Genomic DNA, 22,943 nt, shown 5'->3' with positions numbered 1-22,943 from the left:
TATTCTTGCCGGAGCTTCTGAGAAAAAACTTTACTGTATTATGGAGAGTGCTAAAGGTAGTTAACAAGATGTGTGGTGAATCTTTAAAGATCATCATTAATATGGTTGTGGATAGACATTTAAAGTCTTTCAAACTCCTGGCAGATGTTATCACATACTAACCATCCTCTTCATTCATATCTTTCTCCTCGTATATCTTTTGATAGAACGAGACGTAAATACATTAAAACCCATTCATGCAAACAAAAATATAAAAGTTCTATAATACCTTATCTAGCAAATATACTCTGTGACGAACAGATTGTTAGGGTTAACCTAATCAATAACCTACATTCTTCAACATATTTCTAATTTGAAAAGTACAGAATCAGATATTTTGTCATATTTTTCCTTTGTTCTCGTAAAGGATATTTGTAGAAATACCTCGTACTGAGGCTTCTATAATAGACCAAAATATAATATTGAATGAATAAATCCATCAATAATGATAATAATAATAATAATTGATCAAGTATAATGAAACGTACATAAAAGAAATGTCATCAGACAAATTTATTCAGTTAATAATACTTTATTCTCAAAGTTAAAGGAACATATCTCTTCCAAATTGATTATTTGATTTTGTTTTATTGATATGTTACATAATTATTATTTCACTTATTATGATCATTATGATTGAAGATCTTTATTATCATCGTTATTATTGTTTTGTAATAGTTCATCTAAAATATCTTCCAAATATACGGATACATTATCAGTTAAATCATTTAAAAATACTTCAGCTAATTCTTTTGCAGAAATTTCACTTAAAATTGAATTTTGTCGATTTACTTGTTCTCCATAGTTTGGTTCAGATATCTAAATACAAAATAAATTATGTAAGATATTTATAGTTGATTGATTAGTTCCATAGAATACATAGAAAAAAGTATCCAGAATCCCTTTTAACCAGTCTAGTCCTTTTTTCAAAAAAATCTTAGAAGCCAACTCACTAAGCTTTACTGTTGTAGCTTTAAGAAAATGCCAAATTTATCACAGATTTAATAGCTTTTTAAGCAAAGTTGATTCTAAAGGTTCCCTATACATTTATAGAAACACTTTTCGTCTTTTATGAATGAACTAAACGTGGACGTAAAGCTTCTATCCATATTTTTTACATTCTAGTTTCTTTAAGGTTTAAATGTTAATCATAAACCTACATTGAGTTTCTAAATGACTTTGAAATTGTGACCCGTTTTACTTAATCAGAAAGTAATAACCACGAACTAATAAATGAAGTTCAAAATCACAGAATTTTCAGAGGATATCTTTGCATCGTTCATCCTAATATTCAAACTTTAAAACCTAATCATAAACTCTACACCATCGATATAAGAATGTCGATCCTGAAGTTTGAATCATAGTCGTAAACTTACCTTTATTTACCCAGTAACGTGTATCTTAATAAAAATAACCATAGTAATGTTGAAACCAAATATCTCAATTCAGTTTCGTCTAAAAAACGTAAAGCTAGATTGATATGCGATCTATGACCTTCAAATGGTTTTTTTGTTTTTGATTATTTCGACAGTTTACTTCTGAGTTACCTATCGAACGTTTTATGGATATAAAAACAGGCTGAGAACGATGAAGGTATATATATATATACCTTCATCGTTCTCATTTTAAGGGCAATATAGCAAATAAGAATACCACTGATCTTATACAAATTCGGTATGTGCATAATAAAGCACTGGAAAACAGAGTATCATTTATTTCTATTTTAAGATTGAATGTATTAAATGTATTAACCCAATAATATCTAATTTTCTTGCGTTGATCTACATTTTTCCGAAACGTGTTCATGCCATCAATTTCAAACTGTTCGGAGTCTAATCGATTATCCGAAAAGATATCCAGGTCATTTCGAAATCATTTTAATCGACTATGCACAGCAACCCGTAACAACCTTTACATTTTTAATCAAAAAATAAAACTAAGAACCGTCACTTTCACATTCATTAACTGATCATATAAATTATCATAACATAAATTCTTAGGAGAAATATTCAAATTTGTTTACACCATAGGTAACTAGCACTATTTCGGTGGACATCAATAGGAACTAGAACCGAGTACTGTTAGCTTCAAACGCCATTGCATTCCACACAGAATTCACATATACCAATATGAGACTGATCAATCGCAATCCCGAACATCACTAGGAAGATTCAAATAACCAATGCAAAAAATAACTCAGTTAACTGATATCACAAGTTCCATATCACTTAGGCTGAACAAAGTCAATCAGTGCGGAGGCTAATATAAACAGAAATCTGACCAAATATCCTAACATTTTTAACTCATTTCATTTATGTAGATCAACAGTTTTACATTGAACCATAAACTCGAGTATTCAAATCATAACTAAGCAAAAGGTTAATCATGTCTTATCGATCTGTATGTTTAATGAAGCGGTTCAACTTGAATAATTTATTAGGTATTATGACCTTTATCTATGATATCGTATTTTCCAATTTTGTGTGAACAAATATTAAATTAGATGCATCTCACTGGTAATATCATTATCCACAAATAACTTATTAGTATGTATATTGACAATCGACCTAGATAGAACAATTCACTTACATTACTTTTCATTTCCTCTCCAATCAAGGTAACTTGTTGATTTTGTTCTAGTATTTCCAAAAACTTTGAACTTCTCTCCTCACTTCCTTCAATAACCTATTGTTGATGTATTATCGGTTGTTTTAATTTTAAATCGTTAAAAAAATTCATTAATAATAGGGAACATTTAGCGCTAGCAATTAATGATTATGTAAATCAATAAACAATTTGTACGATTACGTAATGTGAATTGTTTTATTTGGTAACTAGATCATACCTGAGAAATGTTATATATACATATATTGTAATGGATATTGCATGTGATTTGAACGTTAATTCAAGTTAACATTTTGTATCATTTAGAAACAGATCCTCTGAAAACTTTTATCGAAAATATACATAAGCGTTTAAGTGTTTTATGTTTCTGAGTTATCAGAAGTATGACTTCTATAGATCAAAGGAAATGGAATTTTTTTAAAGTGAATATCCTTTAGTGGATTCCGAAAGAAGCATTGTGTTAACATTATTCTATTTGTATTTTGTAATGCTTCTTCTGATATTCACTTAGGAACACATTAAAATAAGTTTATTTGTTGGGAATACAAGTTACTTGGAATCTGATTATACCGTTAAGGTGTTTCTATAAGTTAATATAAAATTTACTAATAGAATGCTTTCATTTGAATAGTTAGTCACATTTAACTAATCTTAATATATAACAGCTGGATTATTATGTATTATCACATTTGATATATCGCCTAGTAGATTATTCCTAAATGGTTAAAAAATGGGAATTGAAATTCTTTTCTCTTTATTATATTTACAAAAATATGCAGAGTATCTTCTTCCTACTGTTCCAGAAATGAACGGTGAGTAATAGGTAACCTTTTTTTATATTTACATGTAAAGAAAGATCACAATCATTTATACTCTAAGTTCAAACTACTGAATTTTGTTGTCAGCAAAAATATAGCAACTATAAAACCTTCTCACCCCATGAACCATTTCTTGTGATATATTACGTAGTATTGGTCGAACTTCATCTAAGCTAATCGATTCATCTCGAACATTTTCAGCAAGGGTTTGAATTCTTCTTATTGGTTCAAAATCAATGCTACTTTCTGTTTGATCTGTAATTTCTGATTTAATTGATGAAATTACTTTTTCTTGAGCTAATTAAACAAGAAAAGTTATTCAAAATAAGATAGCTTTATTTTGTATTATCATCAAACAAACAAAAATAGATTTTTTGAGTAAAGTTACTCCCAAAGAGACAGAATTTGCTACAAATTCATATTCTTTGATGACAATAATAATAATAACAATCGTTTGATCACTGATGGTCAACATAGTGATTCATTTTGTAAACTTCCAATAGGAAGCTGAAATTAATGGGATCAACGAAGTCGACAGAGAGACAAAAACCTGGTGATGACATTGAATAATAGATGTGATTTTAATGTAAATAAACCGAATTTGAAGATGTTAATGGTTGGATCCTTTATCAGTAGTCTTAGTATATCATATCAAAACCAGAACATCATGTGTTTTGTGACGTGCAAGATCGTCATTCCAACATGTAATCTAGTCTAAATAAAACTGGACTAAGCATAAATGTACAACAACACAGCAACATCAAATAATCAATAATGTGAATATAAGAGTTAAATTAGACCCATTATTAGCGACTACAAGCTTGCCATGGGGATTATACGTCAAAAAAGAAAAATATTAAATAGAACATAGACAGAAAATTTAGAGTAACTCAATGAATGAATGCATTTGCAACGCTCAGGGGTTTCAGGATCAATGTCATGGGTGAATTGATTGAAACTTGAAGATAACATTAGTCTTAATCTTTCCAGTTTTTGGTGCTTTTTGACTAATGCTATCTGTATGGAGAATAATATGAAATTAACACAAACTAACGACTATGTGCGTATATTGTCTCGGAAAATTTGAAATCAAATAAAGAGAAGATCTTCTACCGTTGATTTCTATGAGCAATAATTCAGTCATTTCCTTGTGAAACTCAATAGTAAATAGAAAACAGCCTCTTATAATTTTTTAGGCCGACGTTAACCTGAACTACCTATTATGAAAATATCAGTTTGGTGCAATTCAGTATATCCCGATAAAAAAACATAAATACGGTAAACGTGAGGCTTAGAACAGAAAATTCAACAAAAGCCACACTCTAATAACTAGGACTGATATACTAAATGAATTGAAAAATAACTGGAAGTTCGGTGCACTACATATTAAATGAATATCGAAAACACTGCGAACAACAATAGAAGATTCTTTGTCAAGAATATTCAATATTTATCCTGTACTACTATAATTATTATGAGTAGTTTATTTAGTCAAATAGTATTTTATCATTTGTTATTTTTACGAATGGCTTTATACAATATTATATTTTTGGTATAATATAGAATTCTCAGAACAAAGTATCTCAAGAAGTTTCCTTTTCCTATTTCTTGCTCGATCGCGAAGACAAATATTAAGCGATCTCCAGTTAGATGTTAACTACTCAGGAATCGACATCTAAATAATGTTCATTCTTTTCAATGCATATTGCCACCCACCACGATGTCTTTGATTGTACTGTTTTTATTATATAGGCAGCAAAAGGTCGTAAACTTTGATTAACGCGCCTGAATAGTTTATGCGATCAACGAACATAATGATGTATTAAAACAAACAAACTCAGATAATTTGTTGAAATATCTTGATGGCATGAACAGGTAACGCAGATATCCAAACAGGCCAATGCTATTTCATTGCATAAACTTTTTAACATAGGATAATATGTTCTAGAATTGTCCCTTAATCAAATTTACTTCTTCCTCCAATAAGATGTATTTTTGTTTCAGAGCATACATATGCACTTTATTTCAACTGTTTTTTCTTATATGATTAACAAATAACACTGGTATGTTGTAACTTGTATGATTTTAGTTTCAAGTTAGTCATTTCATAGAAAATACATCATAAAATCAAATATATTCTATTTGCTTGGCTGTTCAGCAAAGTTCATTTTAAATAATGAATCTAGTTTTTAATAAGTAGTATGTTAAAATTAATTAGATGTTATTAGATTGTTAGAATTTTCAGATTAACAACAAAAAATTGACCTCAAAGCAAAGATAATTAGACTGACCATAATTTATAAAATTAATGACTTAGAATTTCAATGACTTTGAAGATTGTACTAAATAAAAACAAGCACATGATTGGGTTGTAGAAAATGATCACTTGTGACGATTGGGAAATTATTTTCATTTTTTTCATGCTTGTAGTGGTTGGTTCTATGTCGAGCCCGCATAGCTTATTTTAGCTTCTGGACAAACCAGATTATCCATTCTCCTCAAGCTACATTGTGACCCTAGTAAGTATTCGCTTATCCGCCTTGACTGTTTTTATATGAGCATATATGTGTACATTTCTTACCTTACTCATCACACGCCTGTAAATTATTTTTATCTGACTATAAATATCGGTTAACGCCTAGTTAAATCGAGTTGACTCACATGATTTCTCCACTACGTGTCGTTTCATTTCGCTTCGCCCTCTTTTCCCCCACCTTCGCTACGTCTCTCTGATAGGCTGTTCCGATCAACGATTATACAAAATATACGTATTCGAGATCCATCCTCGTATCTGACTTATTTAATTCCGTTATTCACTAACGCGATTTAAGTCGATGGTTATGTACGAGAATTGGCGATATGTATATCTCAATAGCAATCAGTCATGTGATCTAACTGGCGTCAGATCTCGGGCCACTAAAAATTAATAACAAATGTGCTAATGGTTTACTCTTTTTGATAAAGTTGCGATCTATCGACATTTCCCCTTTGTAATAATATTAGTTGTTAGTAAAACGTAACTGTTTGGACTGTTCATAGAAAAGTACTTGTTATTCCTATAAAGATTTACATCCAGTCATTGTACATTAATTAATAATATCAATGTGTTTAAACGTTCGATGGGAAACGTTTGGTAGTGAATTTATCATGAGTCGGTAAGATGTAATCTAATATAGATTGTGTCAATTTCATTATTTAGTTTTCCGAGAAGCACCAATGTCAGACATATATTATAATTTTATTAGTCTGTGTTGCATGTAGTCACCACAAAATTTTTGGAATATCTAGGCAATATACTAATCCAACTAAAAATCACTTATTCATTTTTTCGAACTGTAATGGTAATGACCTGTCTCTTCTTAAAAACGTTTATTCTTCCATCTTACAGAATATTACATCAAGCTTATCTAATAAATTTTCGAACCAAAACGTTAAGGAAATGGTGCAATAAAGTAATACTTATAAGTTGGTCGTATAATTACACTGAATAGTTGTCATGCTGAAATATAAATAGCATGATGTTGGACTCGTGTTTCTTCTTACTTAGGACTCTTTGGTTAAAATAAAAATGCAAGCAATTCAAAGCAGCCATAACAATGAGTTAACTCTGTTCTAATAAATAAATATATTTGTAGTATAGGAACCATAAAATTCACATGTTTTTAGAAATAACTTACACTAATAATGGTTATCTACTCACCAATTATGAATTTCGAGAAGTAATTCCATAAGTTCTATTGAAATGTTGTTACTAGTGGAGATCAGCCATGCCAGGTGTAAGACCATTACTCAACAATGTTATTAAAAGATGTTAGCTCAGTAACCCGAATTCATTGACGTTTGACACGTAAACCATTGGATACCAGCTCAGTGTTCTAAGGGACGGTACTTACGGTAAGACACGAAGGTCCTAGTTTCTGTACCCTGTAGGTTCAGGAATTCTCATTGACGTGGAATTTAACACTAGAGTAAAATATCTCTGTGATGTTCCCTGGTTTTCAGTGGTACCCCGATTGAGATCAGTTTGGTTTTTAACTATTGTCTGACTTAGATTAATTCATGTTATAAACTATAAAACTCAGAAACATCCACTAAAATCTTTGCACTAATGTTGTATCAATTATTTATAACAAAAATTATTCAACTGCATAATTTATGAATCAATGAAAAGATTCATAAAATAAATATATCAGTATTGGGTTGTGCAGATTGTTAGATTTTTGATTGAGATCATGAATGGATCAATGTTAGATCACCATTGAAAACCTGGAAGAGCTGGACGGTCACTTCGTTCCAGTATATGACTCCTCAGCAGTGCGCATCCATAATACCAGACGCGTAATTCAAACCCAAGACCTTCGGTCTCCCACGCGAACACTTAATAATTAGAACATGGTTGTCTAGTTTTTCCTGGTTTTTAATAGTGGTCTAGGATTGATCGATTCATGATCTCAATCAAAAATCAATATATGGTTGATTGTTTAGAGAAATACCAATATCTATAAACACCAATCGTAATAGTTTGTAGGTATTAGTGAATAAATTCCTGGTTGGTCATCAGAGTGAGTAAAATGGTTTGTGATTCAATTACATGAATAACAATTTGGAAGTTAATAAGGCGACTGTTATTTACAATTACTTCATACATGCTCCTATGTAAGCATATTTAATGATGAAAACAATGTTTAACAGAAAGATCATATCTAATTTTGTGTGATTACAGCTTTTACCAAGCTTACACCTGAGATCATATTACACTCACAACCATAATCCATTGAAATAATCATCAATTAATACATGAGCTAAATATTTCACAATAACTGATTCTTCAAGAGTCATCAGTGTTTTGTCAGTATTTGAGGTTATTTTGCTATTAACCACATAAAATAAGTTTTTGTTAAATTACAGATTTCATGTGAACAAATAAGATTCGTCAACTTAAAAACGTTACTGTTTAACAGTTCTGTCCCTCGGCAAACATGCAATAAATTACTTGATAATATAAGATTATAACACAACAAACCAACTATTAAAACATTCCAAAGTTCATACCACTTTGTGGTTTATAGGTGTAACCTATTCTTCCAGAGCTTCTCCTTACTGATTTCGGTCTCCACCAAGTATGTTTTACATTTTGTATGTGTAACTGACGTCTTTGTTTAATTCCAGCCTAATAATAAATAAAAATACAATAAAATAAATAAATTCATATACTTGTGTATTTAAGACTTATTAGACAAAGCTTTACGTCTGTTACTAATCCACATTTTTAACATTAGTCAATCGGTTAAATCACTTAGTCCTTACTTAATTCTTACTTATTTGAAGCAAACGATACTGAGTTTGAGTCCCGAAGTGAAAATAAACTCTGGGATGCAAGTACATCCAGCTGACGAGTCCTAAATAAGATTAAAAAGTGTTGTGGACTTTACTGATAACCATCATATAACTCTGGTTATAATGTTTATGACTTAAGGCAATGTCGAGGCTATTCATAAAGGATGCATATTTGTCAAAATATGATTAATCAAGATTGAAACAACTAGTAAAAATGAACTGATCAAATATATATATTTATAAACCAAACATCAATCATTTATATTACTTCTACATATCATGTAAAATTGATTTTCTACCGTTAAAAGTAGTGCTTGCCCTCAAATGCCCTGGTACGGCCGAGAGTTGGGAGAGTCCGCTCTCCCTCTCGAAATGCTCTCACATGGCCAAGCGTATAAAGCCTCTGCCAGGGAAGTCCTACTCATTGCGTTCTCGTGGCGGGGGTGTTGTTTACGGAAATGGGAGGACGAAAAGCGAATGTCCGGCGCTTTAACCGGATTCAAAACCAATGGTGCACATGGGCTCCAGTATCCTGCAGGAACAAATGGCGTAGGAACCAATCGTTGGTCACCGGCTTCCATGGGGCTGCATCTCCTTACGATGCTCCACTACCTTGTGGATCAGACCTTCAGGTTGAAGGCTCGGGGAGTGGCCCCCTAAGATAACCACCTGCTTCGGTTTGGGCACGCGGGTAGTATCACAGCCCTCACACATATCGAATGAGATTTGTGTGGCGCATATGTATTTGGTGCCTCCTTGTACCAATATCTATGTGTTAAAATAAATAAATAAATAATAAAAGAAGTGCCTGCTTTGTTCATAAATGTGTTTATGGTGATTTTTTAGATGAAGTAACGAATTGTTAACCCTATAGTTTTCATTTTTATATAGTCCAAACAAATTATCGTCTATGCACTGGCACTATTATGCATGATCCAAAAAAATAAAGATCCGATGAAAATGACATTAGATCCATATTACAAAGTTACCAAATCAAGCACATACTCGATATAAATGCATAATTGCTTGATTATCTATATTCCATATATCGAATGGAAATGTTTCTATAAAGTATTAGAAAAAAATTCAACACAATAAATAACTATGAATTCGCATATTATAATTTTATAGCAAACAAATCTTAATAGACAATCTATTGATAATCCTATCTGTTAATTTTATAAGAATGTTATCTGTGATTTGATCATTTACAGTTGATTAGTTAATTCATTTAACAGTTATATATTTGTATCAGAAAAGGTTTTGTGGAGATTGTAATAATTTCAATAGTTGAGATCATGAGTTATTTGAAACTAGACCACCATGGAAATGACTGCTTTGTGAATCCAGCAGTTAAGTAGTGTTGATTTAGAATGTAAGTTCTAATTCGTGATGAATGAACGTTAAAATACTTTCGGTGTTTGTTAACCTTCTAGAACTAAATAAATTGTAAAGGAATATCTTCGTTGTCAATCTAGACCATGTAATTGTGGATAACCTTGAATAAGGAAGGAGTTTAGTGTTAACCTAAAATTTTCAAATGATGTTTACTTACTTTCCTGCTTTACACATGCTAACTTAATCTTTAGTCATTTGATGAGACAATTTACCTTATTAATGTGTAAATTATCTCTTCATGGATTTCAACTGATTATAGTAGCTGGTGAAACTTTCATCATCCTGGTCACAGAACTGAGGTGCCTTTATTGGGAATATGAATAGGAACAACTTCAGTAACAGTAACAATTAATTAAGGTAACTTAATTCAATACTTTGAAAATTCTATCATATTTTCTCATTTTTGAATTAGCGATGACATGACTGTGATTTTTTTACTAGACCATCAAGGTCATGAGAAGTAAGGTAATCAAATTCATGTATTTTTAATATGAATAAATGTCCTGTGGCTAGTTAGCAAATATCAGTTTTATATTGTTTATTTCTTTTTCCTTTTGGTACACAAATAGTGGGATAATTTAATACTCTATGTCAAATTTTCAATTTGTATGAAAGCTTGATGATTATCATTCTAAAGATAAACTATTTTAAACTGAAACACTGTGTTCTAGGACTTCTGTTATTATACAATTTCTGAGAAGCAAACGAATGTAATTACATCATACTTACGAACCATTCAGTTGACATATAACTTTTTAATTCGTTATAAAATAACTGATTATCTTTAGCTTATGGCTACCTAATCAATAGGCGTATGACCTAGTGACAAATGCTCTTGAAGATCAACCTATTCAAATAATTTCTTTAAATAAATACATGTTGAAAGGCTGTACAACTAGACAGTAGATGAACTTAATTCTACTTAATATAACACATTTAAACATAAAATATAGGACACAATATACATGCTACTAGAATTCATGTCAAATATATTTCAGTTAAATTACTTATTCAAAGAATAACACTTAAATATACGATCCTATTTCACTGTTGTGATCGTACAAATGGATCTGCGAGATCTCACTAATCGAAAATTATTTCCAAGAACAACTGATTTTCATTACCTGAACGTTATAGAACTGGTTATATAGCGAAAAAAATTAAACTACAATTATATCAACATGTATGTTTTACAAATTAAATCGATCTGAGCAAAACACTTAAATTTAAACTATAACCGTCAACGCACAAGTACATTACATAATGATAAGCCTTAAACAAAGTCCTGACCGATGGAATCCAAACATTTTATTAGTGAATTATCCCCACCAGTTACATTGGATAATCGTCACAGAGTGTTGCTTAATTGCTTTTAATCATTAAACATTCACCGTAGAGACTTTGGGTCCTGGATCTGATCTTATGTAACCTCGTGATTGTTCAGTACTAGGATATCTAATACTGAACAGAGTTTTTAGCATTACATTAAATGAGATCAGTCTATGATGAATACAACGTACAAATTAAAATAATCTACATAAAATCCCTACAAATTCTAATCTTTGTTTTAATTTCTCTTCTTATAATTTACTAATTTGAATTTATCATTTAATAACTCATTAGGTTTATACATAGTCAACAAAATTTGACAGATTTAATTTACTTCAATAAAACAATATCATATGATGTTTTATTTAAATACAAAGAAGCTTAATTAATTATTTACTTAGATTAACGTTTTCTTTGATTACCAATATGTGTATAGTAGGTGATAAGTTAGTTTTCCAGTAGAAATATACATAAGATCAATTGTAGCTGTATTTGACCAAACATTTCATTAAATAACATATTCATAAAACCCATATGGATAAAAGCTATCTTTAATTGTCATTATCATTAACGAAAATTTTTGTTCTCTATATGATAGAAACTGGTGAAAATTGTATTTGACTCAGGAAATTTTGTTTAGGCAGAATAATAATAATATTATTATTGATTCATTTGTAATGGTTGCCTGAATCTTTCTGGCATATATGTATTCTGTGCGAATTGCCTCGATGTTGCCATTAAGTAACAAACACTTGGAAAAGAGTTGTATGGTGGCTAGCAGAGTAATCCAAGACGCTAGTGAAACTAGCCGGCTACCCAAAAACAGTTAAATAAAGCATATCAAAAGAGTTTTTGTGGATATTATAGTAATTTCAATGATTAAGATAATTAGTCACTTGAATCTAGACCACCATGGAAAACCTGGAAACACTGAGCTGTCGTTTCGTCCTGCTGTGGGGCTCCTCAGCAGTGCGCATCCACAATCCCGCCTCGTGAGATTCGAACCCAGGACCTATCAGATAGAGCATAATTGTAACCTGTGACCAGGTGGTTGAAAATCTAATGTCTTAACATCTAAGCTAACATCTTAGAAAGCTAAAACATTGTTATTTGATTGCCATCAATCGCCTAATTGAAGTTATTCGAAACAGTGCGTGATGATCTTGGTGATCATATTTGCAACTAACTGTGAACATGATAACATATAACTTAGAATCAAAACTGTTCTACATTTTGATTGAGTTTTATTTCTATTTTGAGACTTAACTGTTTGAAATAAAAAAAGAAAACTCATTAGTGTATTCAATTTAAACAAGAAAATAGTTTAGCTTTCATACGATATTCATATTAATCTTTTCGTAAAACTTTTTATTTAAAAGTCACTGAGTTAAATCCCTATTATCTATAGCTATTGCATATAATTGTTTCAAAATTAAATGAAGCTTGTTTACTAAAAACAAACCACTAAAAATATTATACTTCTGATATTATACCAAACATATTCCAGGTTATTTTTGATACTCTGAACAAGAGGGCATCATACACTTTAGATTAAATGTAATTCTTTTTAAAGAAAACAATCTATGACACAACCGGAAAACGTAGGCATTAAAACAGTTACTTTAATAATTTGAACAGATACTTCTATTTATTCATTTAGAAAATAAGTGAAACAGTGTACTCTGTCAAAACAGATCTATACAATGCTTACAATATTAATTAACTATGTTTTTTTTAATTCTTACTATTTGATTTTCACTATTCATATTTAGTCATTTCAATAATGTAGAAGTCTAAATCATTTGAATAGCAAATGAATGATCTGATGATGAATTTTTCATTGTAAGGATTAAAAGAACTGGGTTTGATAGTTGTCAACCTCGTGGTCGCCTAATGTGAAGACGTTTCCTACTAAGATAAAAAGAAAACCATCTAGTCATTCTTCAGTTCTACCATATTGTAAAACCTACAAATCTATCATTGTAATTGATTGAAGTTTAGATTTTCTAACGTTTTTTCCGATAATTTTACTAATAAACTTAGTTGAGATTATGAGTCAATTAAAGCTAGACCACCATGTTGGTTTGATATTAATAAACTTAGATTAGGTTTTTACTAAGACTTCACCAAAAGCTAAGCTAATTTATAAGTAAATATAAAAAATAACAGATATATCCTATGACATCATTTTCAGTTGTTTTCATCTAATGTCAATGGATCAGTCATAGTTCAATTTAATCTTATTAAATCATTTTTAAAGACAATGATAATATTTACACCATAAACATTCTTGAAATTCTTGATTCTTAATTGTAATAGTAAAATGAACACAATTAATTCATTAAAAATAAACAAGCATATATAATTTGATGTTCTAACTAAACTATCTGATTCTATTTACAACTTATCATAAGATGTAGAATGATAATGATGACAATGATATTTTATCATTACCAAGAGTACAAAACTATATTTGTGGCTATTCTGAATAAGAGAATAAAACACTCGGAAGAAAAATTATGCGGGTAATTCCAAGTTGTTTCTTCAAATTGTCAACTATTTAACAGTAACCAAGCACAATCACTAACGAAAATATTGATGATCATGACTACAAAACAAACATAATACTCGTAGTAATTTGTAAACTTAAGCTAAAAAGAAAAAAAACTATACAATATTGCTTATTTATCAGCATTTCATCTTTTAACGTATTTAAAGAGTGATAATTATCATCTTATATAACAAACTATCAATTATCAACTAGATTATTCAATACAAATTAGAAATAGGCATCGTTTTTAGACCAACAGTACTTTATGTCTTTTATAGTTAGTCATCACTTTGTAAATCCAACTATACTACACTATTCTCAAGAGATATCATCAAATTTCATAAACTTATTATCCATTATTCTTTTAAAGAGAATAAGAAAAATGATTAGAACAGAATTATATAAATTTTATTTATTTTGTCAGGTTCTTTTTAACTACTTATAAGCAACTTACAATTAATTTAAAAATTGAATTTACCACAAAATTATTATATACTCTTAATAATGAAATTATTTCAATGTAAATACATGTTATCATCCAGGATAGAGTGGGCTACAAAATGCTGGTCGGTGGCCTATGCTCCATTGGGAGTAAGAGGCGTAAGTAAGTAAGTAAATAAGTAAATAAATAAGTAAGTAAGTAAGTAAGTACGTGTTATCATAGTGGTGCAAAATTTGAATTAAAAATAAGATGAGATTTAAGCACAACAGAATAATGTTGTAAGTAGAAAGAATATTTACGAAAGGATTCTATAAAATAAAGAATAGTAATAGTAGGTTATAGAGCTAAGAAAATAATTGAATATGTGATACAAGAGATAAGCATAATATCATGGTAATTAGGAATACCATTAGTTGAAGTAAATCAATTCGAAAAAGAAAGTGAGAGAAACTAATCAATCGCAGTCCATCACATCAATAGGAAGATTCAAGTAAGCAATACAAATAAATTAATGTTGTAGGTTGGTTGTATGTAGTTGACGAGAATGAAATGAAAAAAATTCATATTATTTTGTTTCTTTTTATTTATATTATGAAGTTGGAACCTTCTTCGATTTCTACGTCATATAAAGTGTTTAACCATATCCTAATATATTCACATGGTATCGCTTACTTGAATCTTCCCATTGATGTTTAGGACTGCAATTCACCAGTCTCTTACTGGCATATGTTCATACTATGCGTATTGCCTCGATATAGCCTTTATTCTCAATCATTATAAGCAAAGGTGGAAACGCGCGTCCTGGATTCCACTGCTAGCCACTATCCATCTTCGCTTATATCCTAATATAGTAAAATATCTGTTAGATAGAGGAAAACAAGTTGGAACAGATTACCCAGTTGTCATCAGAAATCGTCATCAATCAGAGTACTTTTCTTAAAAAACCTAGGGATTCATCTATAAATGAAAGTAACTATAAAAATTTCATTTATACAACGGATTTCATTGGGATTTATACTTGTGACTGAATGTTCTTTTAGGTCTAATTAACTAAATCGTGTTTCTTTCAACTAATTTTGTTGAAGTGCACATGTTATAATCAATATCATGGCAAACTGGTTGCAATAGATCATTTTTAGATACATTCATGAGAAAACGTACTTGACAATGATTATTAGTATAAACCTTATGGTCACGAGTAATTTGATTGATATATCATAAGTACAGTTGAATGATTATTATAATGACATTCTAAGTGTTAACATGAACATCAATGGTGATTAACAATCTGCTCATTACTTTTAATACAAATAGAAAAGTATAAAATGAAGAAGTTGTAGGAACTATTTAACTTGATGTTAGTTTTCGTAATGAACTTTTGTGGCCTGAGGAACCATTAAAAAATCAAGCAGTAGTGGACATGAATTTTCATCTCATTTGTAACTCCTCAGGATCCCCGACCTATCTCAGGTTTTGGATACGACCTTTAGATCATATCACGAAGTTACAATTAGACAGTCACAATTGTTAAAGATCGCACAATACCACGAAATGACATATGTTTGAAATATAGGTCGTTTGATTCGAACTCAGTTGGTGGAATATATCTTGCTCACTATGAAATATGACATTTATGGATTTCATTTCATGTGACGTAATCAATACTCACATCTGGGAAAAACCAAACTAGGACAAAATAAGTCTTCACTATTCCTCGGTGTTCTATGATTCTTTGAAGAATTCCACTTCGAGATAAAAGTTATCTCTGCAGACAACCAAAATTGACTTAGACAGAAGAAAATTACTTCGAAATCATGAAAATATCACCACAAAGCATCTAATTATATTCATAATTGAATATAATTGTCTTGGTCTTATGAGACAATTTGACATGATGTTTGAGTTATTGTTCTACTGTTTAAATGACGAAAGATGATACATTTCTTTTTAATTTAAAACCATTTATAGTATCTTTTCACAAGTCCATAAGGAAATTCAATGTTTAGACAACAAGAAACTTTAGTATAAACAATTGTAAAATCAACATACTTTATCTCGTTTACCCTCTATTACCATTCAAAATTATATCCACAGATGTTTTTATACTTTATTTATATTAAACAACCTAACAATCCATACCCAGATATAAATTTTTTGGATACTATTAAATCATTTATTTCAACAGAAAACAGGGAAGTAATAGAAATATTACCTTGTTTTTTGTAGAATCCATACGAATTAAGAACATAGTTAACAAACTTTTCCTAGAAAAGAAATAAGATTGTAAATAAATAGAATAAGATTCAGTGTTTTGGAACAAGAATATTGTTGAGTTCACTAGTCGATTAAAGCTAGACCACAATGGAAAACCTGGAAACACTGAACGGTCGTTTCGTTCTAGTATGGGACTCCTCACCATGGCGCATTCACGATCCAGCACGTGCGACTTGAACCCAGGACCTTCGGTCTTACGCCCGAACCCCTAACCTGTAGACCACTGAGCCAGTAACCGACGGCCTTAATGTCTAACATCGAACAATCCACGAAGTTGCGCCGCCGTCCATCGTTGGTGCGCACCGCTGAGGAGCACCATATCAGGACGAAACAGACGTCTAGTGTTTCCAGGTTTTCCATGGTCGTCTAGCTTTAATCGATTCATGAATTCAACTGATAAATTACTACTATCGCCACAAAACTCCCTTTCTGATAAAAGAATATTAATTTAATATTAGCCAAAATTTATATGAAAGCAGTATATCAACGTTTAGAGTAAGTATTTCTTAGGATTAATTACTTAAAAGGAAGTGTTTTTATTTAAAAATAGAAGTGCAAACAACATTCACATTTATTAGTTTGAAAACACTCGGGTATTGGTTAAGCGGTATTCATAATTATTAACAATTTATATATTGAAATGAATAAAACAATATTGTTTTAACTAACTTTCTACTGTTTAATACTAATAGTTTTATTAAAGTAGTATTTAATAATATTCGGTTTTTTCATGAATTGAACAATACAAATGTCTTACAATAATGAAGATGATTTCAGTTAAACATACTGAAAGTAATTCTTTCAAATAATCTCTTTTGAAGAAAGGTTTACAAGATCTAAATAGCCAAGTGCTTATCTCAAATAAAAAACTTTAAATCTTATAGTATATCTAATTCCGTTCCCGAAAGTACGTGCTTTGACATCCAGATAAAGTCACAACACTTACTTTTACACAATCATCGTTATATGAAACGAGATATAGATTTATCTGCGTGCTAAGCATCATTCATACAGCAATGAGGTCAGCAACTAAACAAAGAATAACCGCGGTAATTTTTCATTATGCTACACTTTAGTGCGATAGATAAAATGACGTGTGTACACTATGACTTCGCATCTGTAGTCTTTTTACCAAAATATCAAAGAACGTTCCCATAAGATATTCAAACTACTGTCCTGCAGATGGTTTGGACACATATTTCAAGGGGTAAATGTGGATAGTTGGATTCCTTGTATCTAGTGAATTACAAGCAACGTCATTTATTTGATTCTCAAATCTGAGCGGAAAAAACTAGTCGCTTCATCTCTCATTTCTTTGGATGTTTTATAAACACTTTACCTTCACAATCTCAGATAATCATTTTTTCTAAATACTCAATATCTTACAGATAATTTATAGTATTTTCTTCACCGATGAGACTAAAAGAGTATCCAGTTCTATATACTTACTGAGACCTTGAGGTCGCTTTCTCAATCATGACTGTTCCCTTCTCATAGTTGAAAATTGACATGAAATTGACACCACAAAATCTGTTTAATTCATTACTTTAACCAAGTATTTTGTATTCACAGATTACATCACTGACTGGTCTTAGTTAGGCAACCATTGAGAACCAAGAACTACTGGACAGCTGTTTCGTCCTCGTAGGAAACCCCTCAACATGGCCTACTCACAACCCTAAAGTTTGTCTAACTCAGGTTATTCAACCTTCGCAACAAGAGCTCCACCTTAGGACAAATGTGTTGGGATCCAATGGTGTACTTGTCTAACTTCCAGGTCGTAACTGTGCTTTTCTAGAGAGTCCCGTATTTGGTTGTCGAACCAAGGTCAGGCCGTAACGTAATCTATAAAACTATTTTATTCCTAAGCTTAATACAAATGTATTTTTCCAGGTGAGTGATGACACTGAGAATTTTATACAACCACCATCTGGTTGCACCTTTTTTATAAACAGTAATGACTAGTTCCCGATTACTTGATAAATTAACTGGTTTGATATCACTTTTGCATTGAATCTAAAGGTATTTTATGAACAAACATCCTATTAAAACCTAATCAAAAAACATAATGTTTTCTAATCACATACACCAAAATAAATAGACAACTGTGTCATGCGAAAAGCATGCTTATAAAATAAGGAGAAATGACCGGAAATCGACAATTTACGTGCAGTCCTGCATTTTCAGTATATTAAATAACCAAAATCCTGTTCACTAATCCAAAATAGAGTAGTAATTAGTGTCATGCTGCTTAGTTCTTATTGTTAATAGAAATTCACCATTCCTGTTTGTTACGTAGCCTTAAATTCAGGTTTCCTATTGGTCCACATCCATCAGTGATGCGTACTTGTAATACTATAAATAGTTAGTGTTTAGTATTTGATTTGAAGCCGAATAACCTAATACTGCAATTTGAAACATTATCCCTGGTTAACAATCTGCATGACTGGGATATTTACACCAACTGATTTTTAGGTAGTGCTTAGTTTTTCTTAATCTTGATCAAATGTTATCTGACAAATTCATTGATCCAAGAAAAGTTAAATGAGTTACGTTTCTATTGACTACCAGATGGTTGGACCGGGAAAGTGATTTCATAAATTTTAAAATGAGGAAGTTCATTTCTTAATATTACTGTAAGTTTAACTAAGTAGAATGAATGAACTAACCGACAAACGGACATAAAGCAAATTATGGTAATTCAATTACTAGTAATTCGAATGTAACAGATGTATTTACTGTCAACTGCAATGAAATATATTCCTGGCGTATTTTTTGAATATAAATCACAGATGATCCTGAAAACAGGTTATATGACGTTTAATATCCAAAGTTAAACAAATCCAAATCTATATCTTGTCTAGTTTAACTGACGTAAATTACTTACTTACGCCTGTTACTCCTCGTGGAGGAGCATAGGCCGCCCACCAGCACTCTCCATCCGACCCTGCCCTGGGAAGTTTTTTCCAGGTGTTATTCATCCTTTTCATACCTGCTTCTATTTCCCGACGCCTGTAGCTCTTCTAGAGTTACCACCGGTCTCAAGTCCGGGTAAAGGAGGAGGGTTAGGCATGGTGTCGGCGACCCCATCCCGTAGAAAACTAACTCGCTAAAAAAGCACTAACGCTAAAAACCCTAAATGACTTAAAGTTATGTCTAAATAATCACAATAAATACAAAAACATTTTAAAGAGTGTTTCACGATGGTTACATCAATAAAAGACTGTAAACCAGTTATTAAATTGCGATCATTTACTTAAGTTTAGATAATCATATACAGTTGAAATTTCTATCAAATAAGGTATTCATTTAGTCTGTAAAGTATGGAAGGGCAAATATTAATCTTAATTAATAACATTCATCATATGAATGCATCAGACAGAATTAACTGTTAATCAGGGATACATAAATGTTTAAAATAAAATTAAACAAAACAACAATTATCAAATAGAGTTTTTTATCTGTTACCGGTTGTAGCGAATACGTTGTCTTGCCTAATAATAGTTCCTCTAAACGTGCAACACGTGTTGGCAGTAATGGTTTTGGATTTAGGTTTTCGAACATATCAACTATTTCTTTGTTATGAGTTGCTCATAAAATTATTATAAGCATTCATATACTGCAATCTACATAAGTAAAGTCTGTACACATGCATAGTATTAATTCAGTTTAATTTTTTTTTTAGAAATCAGCTGTTTACTGACCTTAATTTTGAGTCACCATAGTGAAGATAAATAACTGCGTATTTATTGGTTGATTTATTTTATTGTTTTATGCACATATTTGTATGTTGATCAATAAGCATAAATAATCGATGAAAAATTAGTAAACAAAATTCTAGGCTGAAACGTAAATCGTCCACCAGATCAGATGTGGTATGATAAAATTAAATCTAAGGAGTAGGACTGATAACACCATTCATTGACTGTAAGACTGTACAGTGTGACTACAATCATATAAAAAGTATCAGTACGCCAAAAATTCTGAATAAGCCTTGATAGAGTGCAGTAATGTAGAGCTAAGGTTCTTTACTGATAGCCTACAACTAACTAAGATCTAAAGTGGAAGGTGTATGATAATTATTGATGTCCAGGTTTTATGATTGATGGTCTAGATATTTAACTATACATTTATATTTATAATCGCAACCGTTGAAAAGCTACACATTCTTATTCATTTAAAGCATAAACTAAAATGGTTAGGTTTTTTCATTTCATTCATTAGAACTGGTTACATCTAGTCAAGATCAATTAATTATTAAACTATATTGTCTGTAGAAAGGCTTACAAAATTTATTTTGGGAAAGCGTTAATATGATGACGTCTAACAACCCGAATTACTAAAAATTCCAAAATCAAAGGACTTTAATCTTATTTTAAATAAAGGATTAATCAATACAAATGTCATAGTGCATAAACCCAAATGAATACACAATATACACTAGCATAACAATATTACAGTGTAACAGTTGTACGGTGTAAATTCAGAGGGATTTTCTTTGGATTCTCTTTGCATTATAATGAAAGAAGTATAATTGTTGTAGACTATATGTTATGTCTTACTTACTTACTTACGCCTGTTACTCTCAATGGAGCATAGGCCGCCGACCAGCATTCTCCAACCCACTCTGCCCTGGGCCTTCTTTTCTAGTTCCATCCAATTCTTGTTCATTTTTCTCATGTCTATCTCCATTTCCCGGCGTAATGTGTTCTTTGGTCTTCCTCTTTTCTTTTGGCCTTGAGGATTCCATGTGAGGGCTTGTCTTGTGACTCATTTGGGTGCTTTCCTCAATGTGTGTCCTATATATGTTATGTCTATTAACAGCATATTGTCATTGACCATGAAAGTTAGTAAAGCTCGAATAAATAAATATTTAACACAATTCATGTGTTTTACTCTAAATTATATATTGAACATGTCTAGTAACCTCAATTATTCTCAAAATTCTAGACCAATATCATGTACAAAAGTGGATGATCTGATTCACTTATTAACGTGTTTATCAAATTTTCGAAAACGTAAGTTTTGTAAACTTGTTTCATAAACTGAAAATATCAATATGCATTATTGTGTATTTTAGAAATTGTAGTGATTGAGGAGAATGGGTCTATGTTTCTTTACTGAAATTGACGTTCATCGAATTTTATGGGTATTGAACAGAAATTTCTTAATAAAGGAATTTATACAATCAGGTGTTTTTTTTCACCAACTGGTATTGCGTACTTCTTGCTTACGAGAATCAGCGGAAAATCCTAGGTAATTACGGTTTAAAAGTGACCTAGTAGATATCTCAGTATCCAGGATCGAAGAAAAATACAAAACTCTAAGCTAGTTAGTCACAAGTTGAAAGTTGTATCCGCTTATGTTCTGGGATTTTTTATAGCCTCAATGGTCATGCTTATGCAATCACTGTCAGGAAAGTCCTACTCACTACCTTCTCGCGTCGGGGGTATTGTTAACGAAATTGAGAAGACGAAAAGCAAATATTCAACGCTTCAACCGGGTTGGTTAGATATGGAGAATCAACCTTGGGGAGTCGGAAAACTCTGATTCCGAATCAATAATGCATATGAGCTCCAGTATCCTGAGGAAACAATTGGTGTATGAAATTGTTTCTCACATGCTACTATGAGACTGCATCCAAAACGTTGCTCCACTGCCTTGTGGATTAGACTTTTAGATGAAAGGCTCAGGGAGTGGCCCCCTATAAGAACCATTTGCTTCGACTTGGGCACCCGGGCAGTATTATTATACTGTACAATCAATTTGATAATTATCAAATATTCGTAAAATTATCTACTGGAATGATTTCATCCACATTATTATTGTTCATTTAAACCACGTGAAGCAAGTATTAATTTTTTAACCAAAATTAAATAAAGACTTATAAACAATTCAAACTAATGTATATCACTCAAAAGAATATCCATTTTCATCAATTGAATAATACTTCAATTACAATTAATTAAATTAACCGAAACATTAAATTACTTATAAAGAATTTTATATTCTCAGAAGGGGGTTATTGTGGAGATTGTAGTAATTTGATTAGTTGGATGCGCACTGTTGAGGAGTCACCTACTAAGACGAAATAGCTGTCCAGTGCTTTCAGGCTTTCCATGGTTGTTAA

At 31.1% G+C, this 22,943-nt stretch overlaps 1 protein-coding gene across 1 annotated transcript; it reads right to left on the bottom strand.

Moving 5' to 3' along the window:
* Positions 1-669: 669 nt before the first annotated feature.
* Positions 670-20,481, bottom strand: MS3_00006613 (uncharacterized protein; the record flags this gene model as incomplete). Its single annotated transcript, XM_051214779.1, has 7 exons — positions 20,282-20,481; positions 16,752-16,803; positions 9,825-9,883; positions 8,535-8,652; positions 3,601-3,779; positions 2,629-2,724; positions 670-858 (listed from the first exon to the last, which is right to left on the bottom strand). Exons 1-7 carry the CDS (start codon positions 20,375-20,377, stop codon positions 670-672), a joined length of 789 nt encoding a protein of 262 aa, XP_051067964.1. The 5' UTR covers positions 20,378-20,481.
* Between the last annotated feature and the right edge of the window lie 2,462 nt (positions 20,482-22,943).

Source organism: Schistosoma haematobium, chromosome 2 (genome assembly GCF_000699445.3).
Source record: "Schistosoma haematobium chromosome 2, whole genome shotgun sequence".
NCBI lineage: Eukaryota > Metazoa > Platyhelminthes > Trematoda > Strigeidida > Schistosomatidae > Schistosoma > Schistosoma haematobium.
This window is presented reverse-complemented; position numbering and strand designations above follow the sequence as displayed.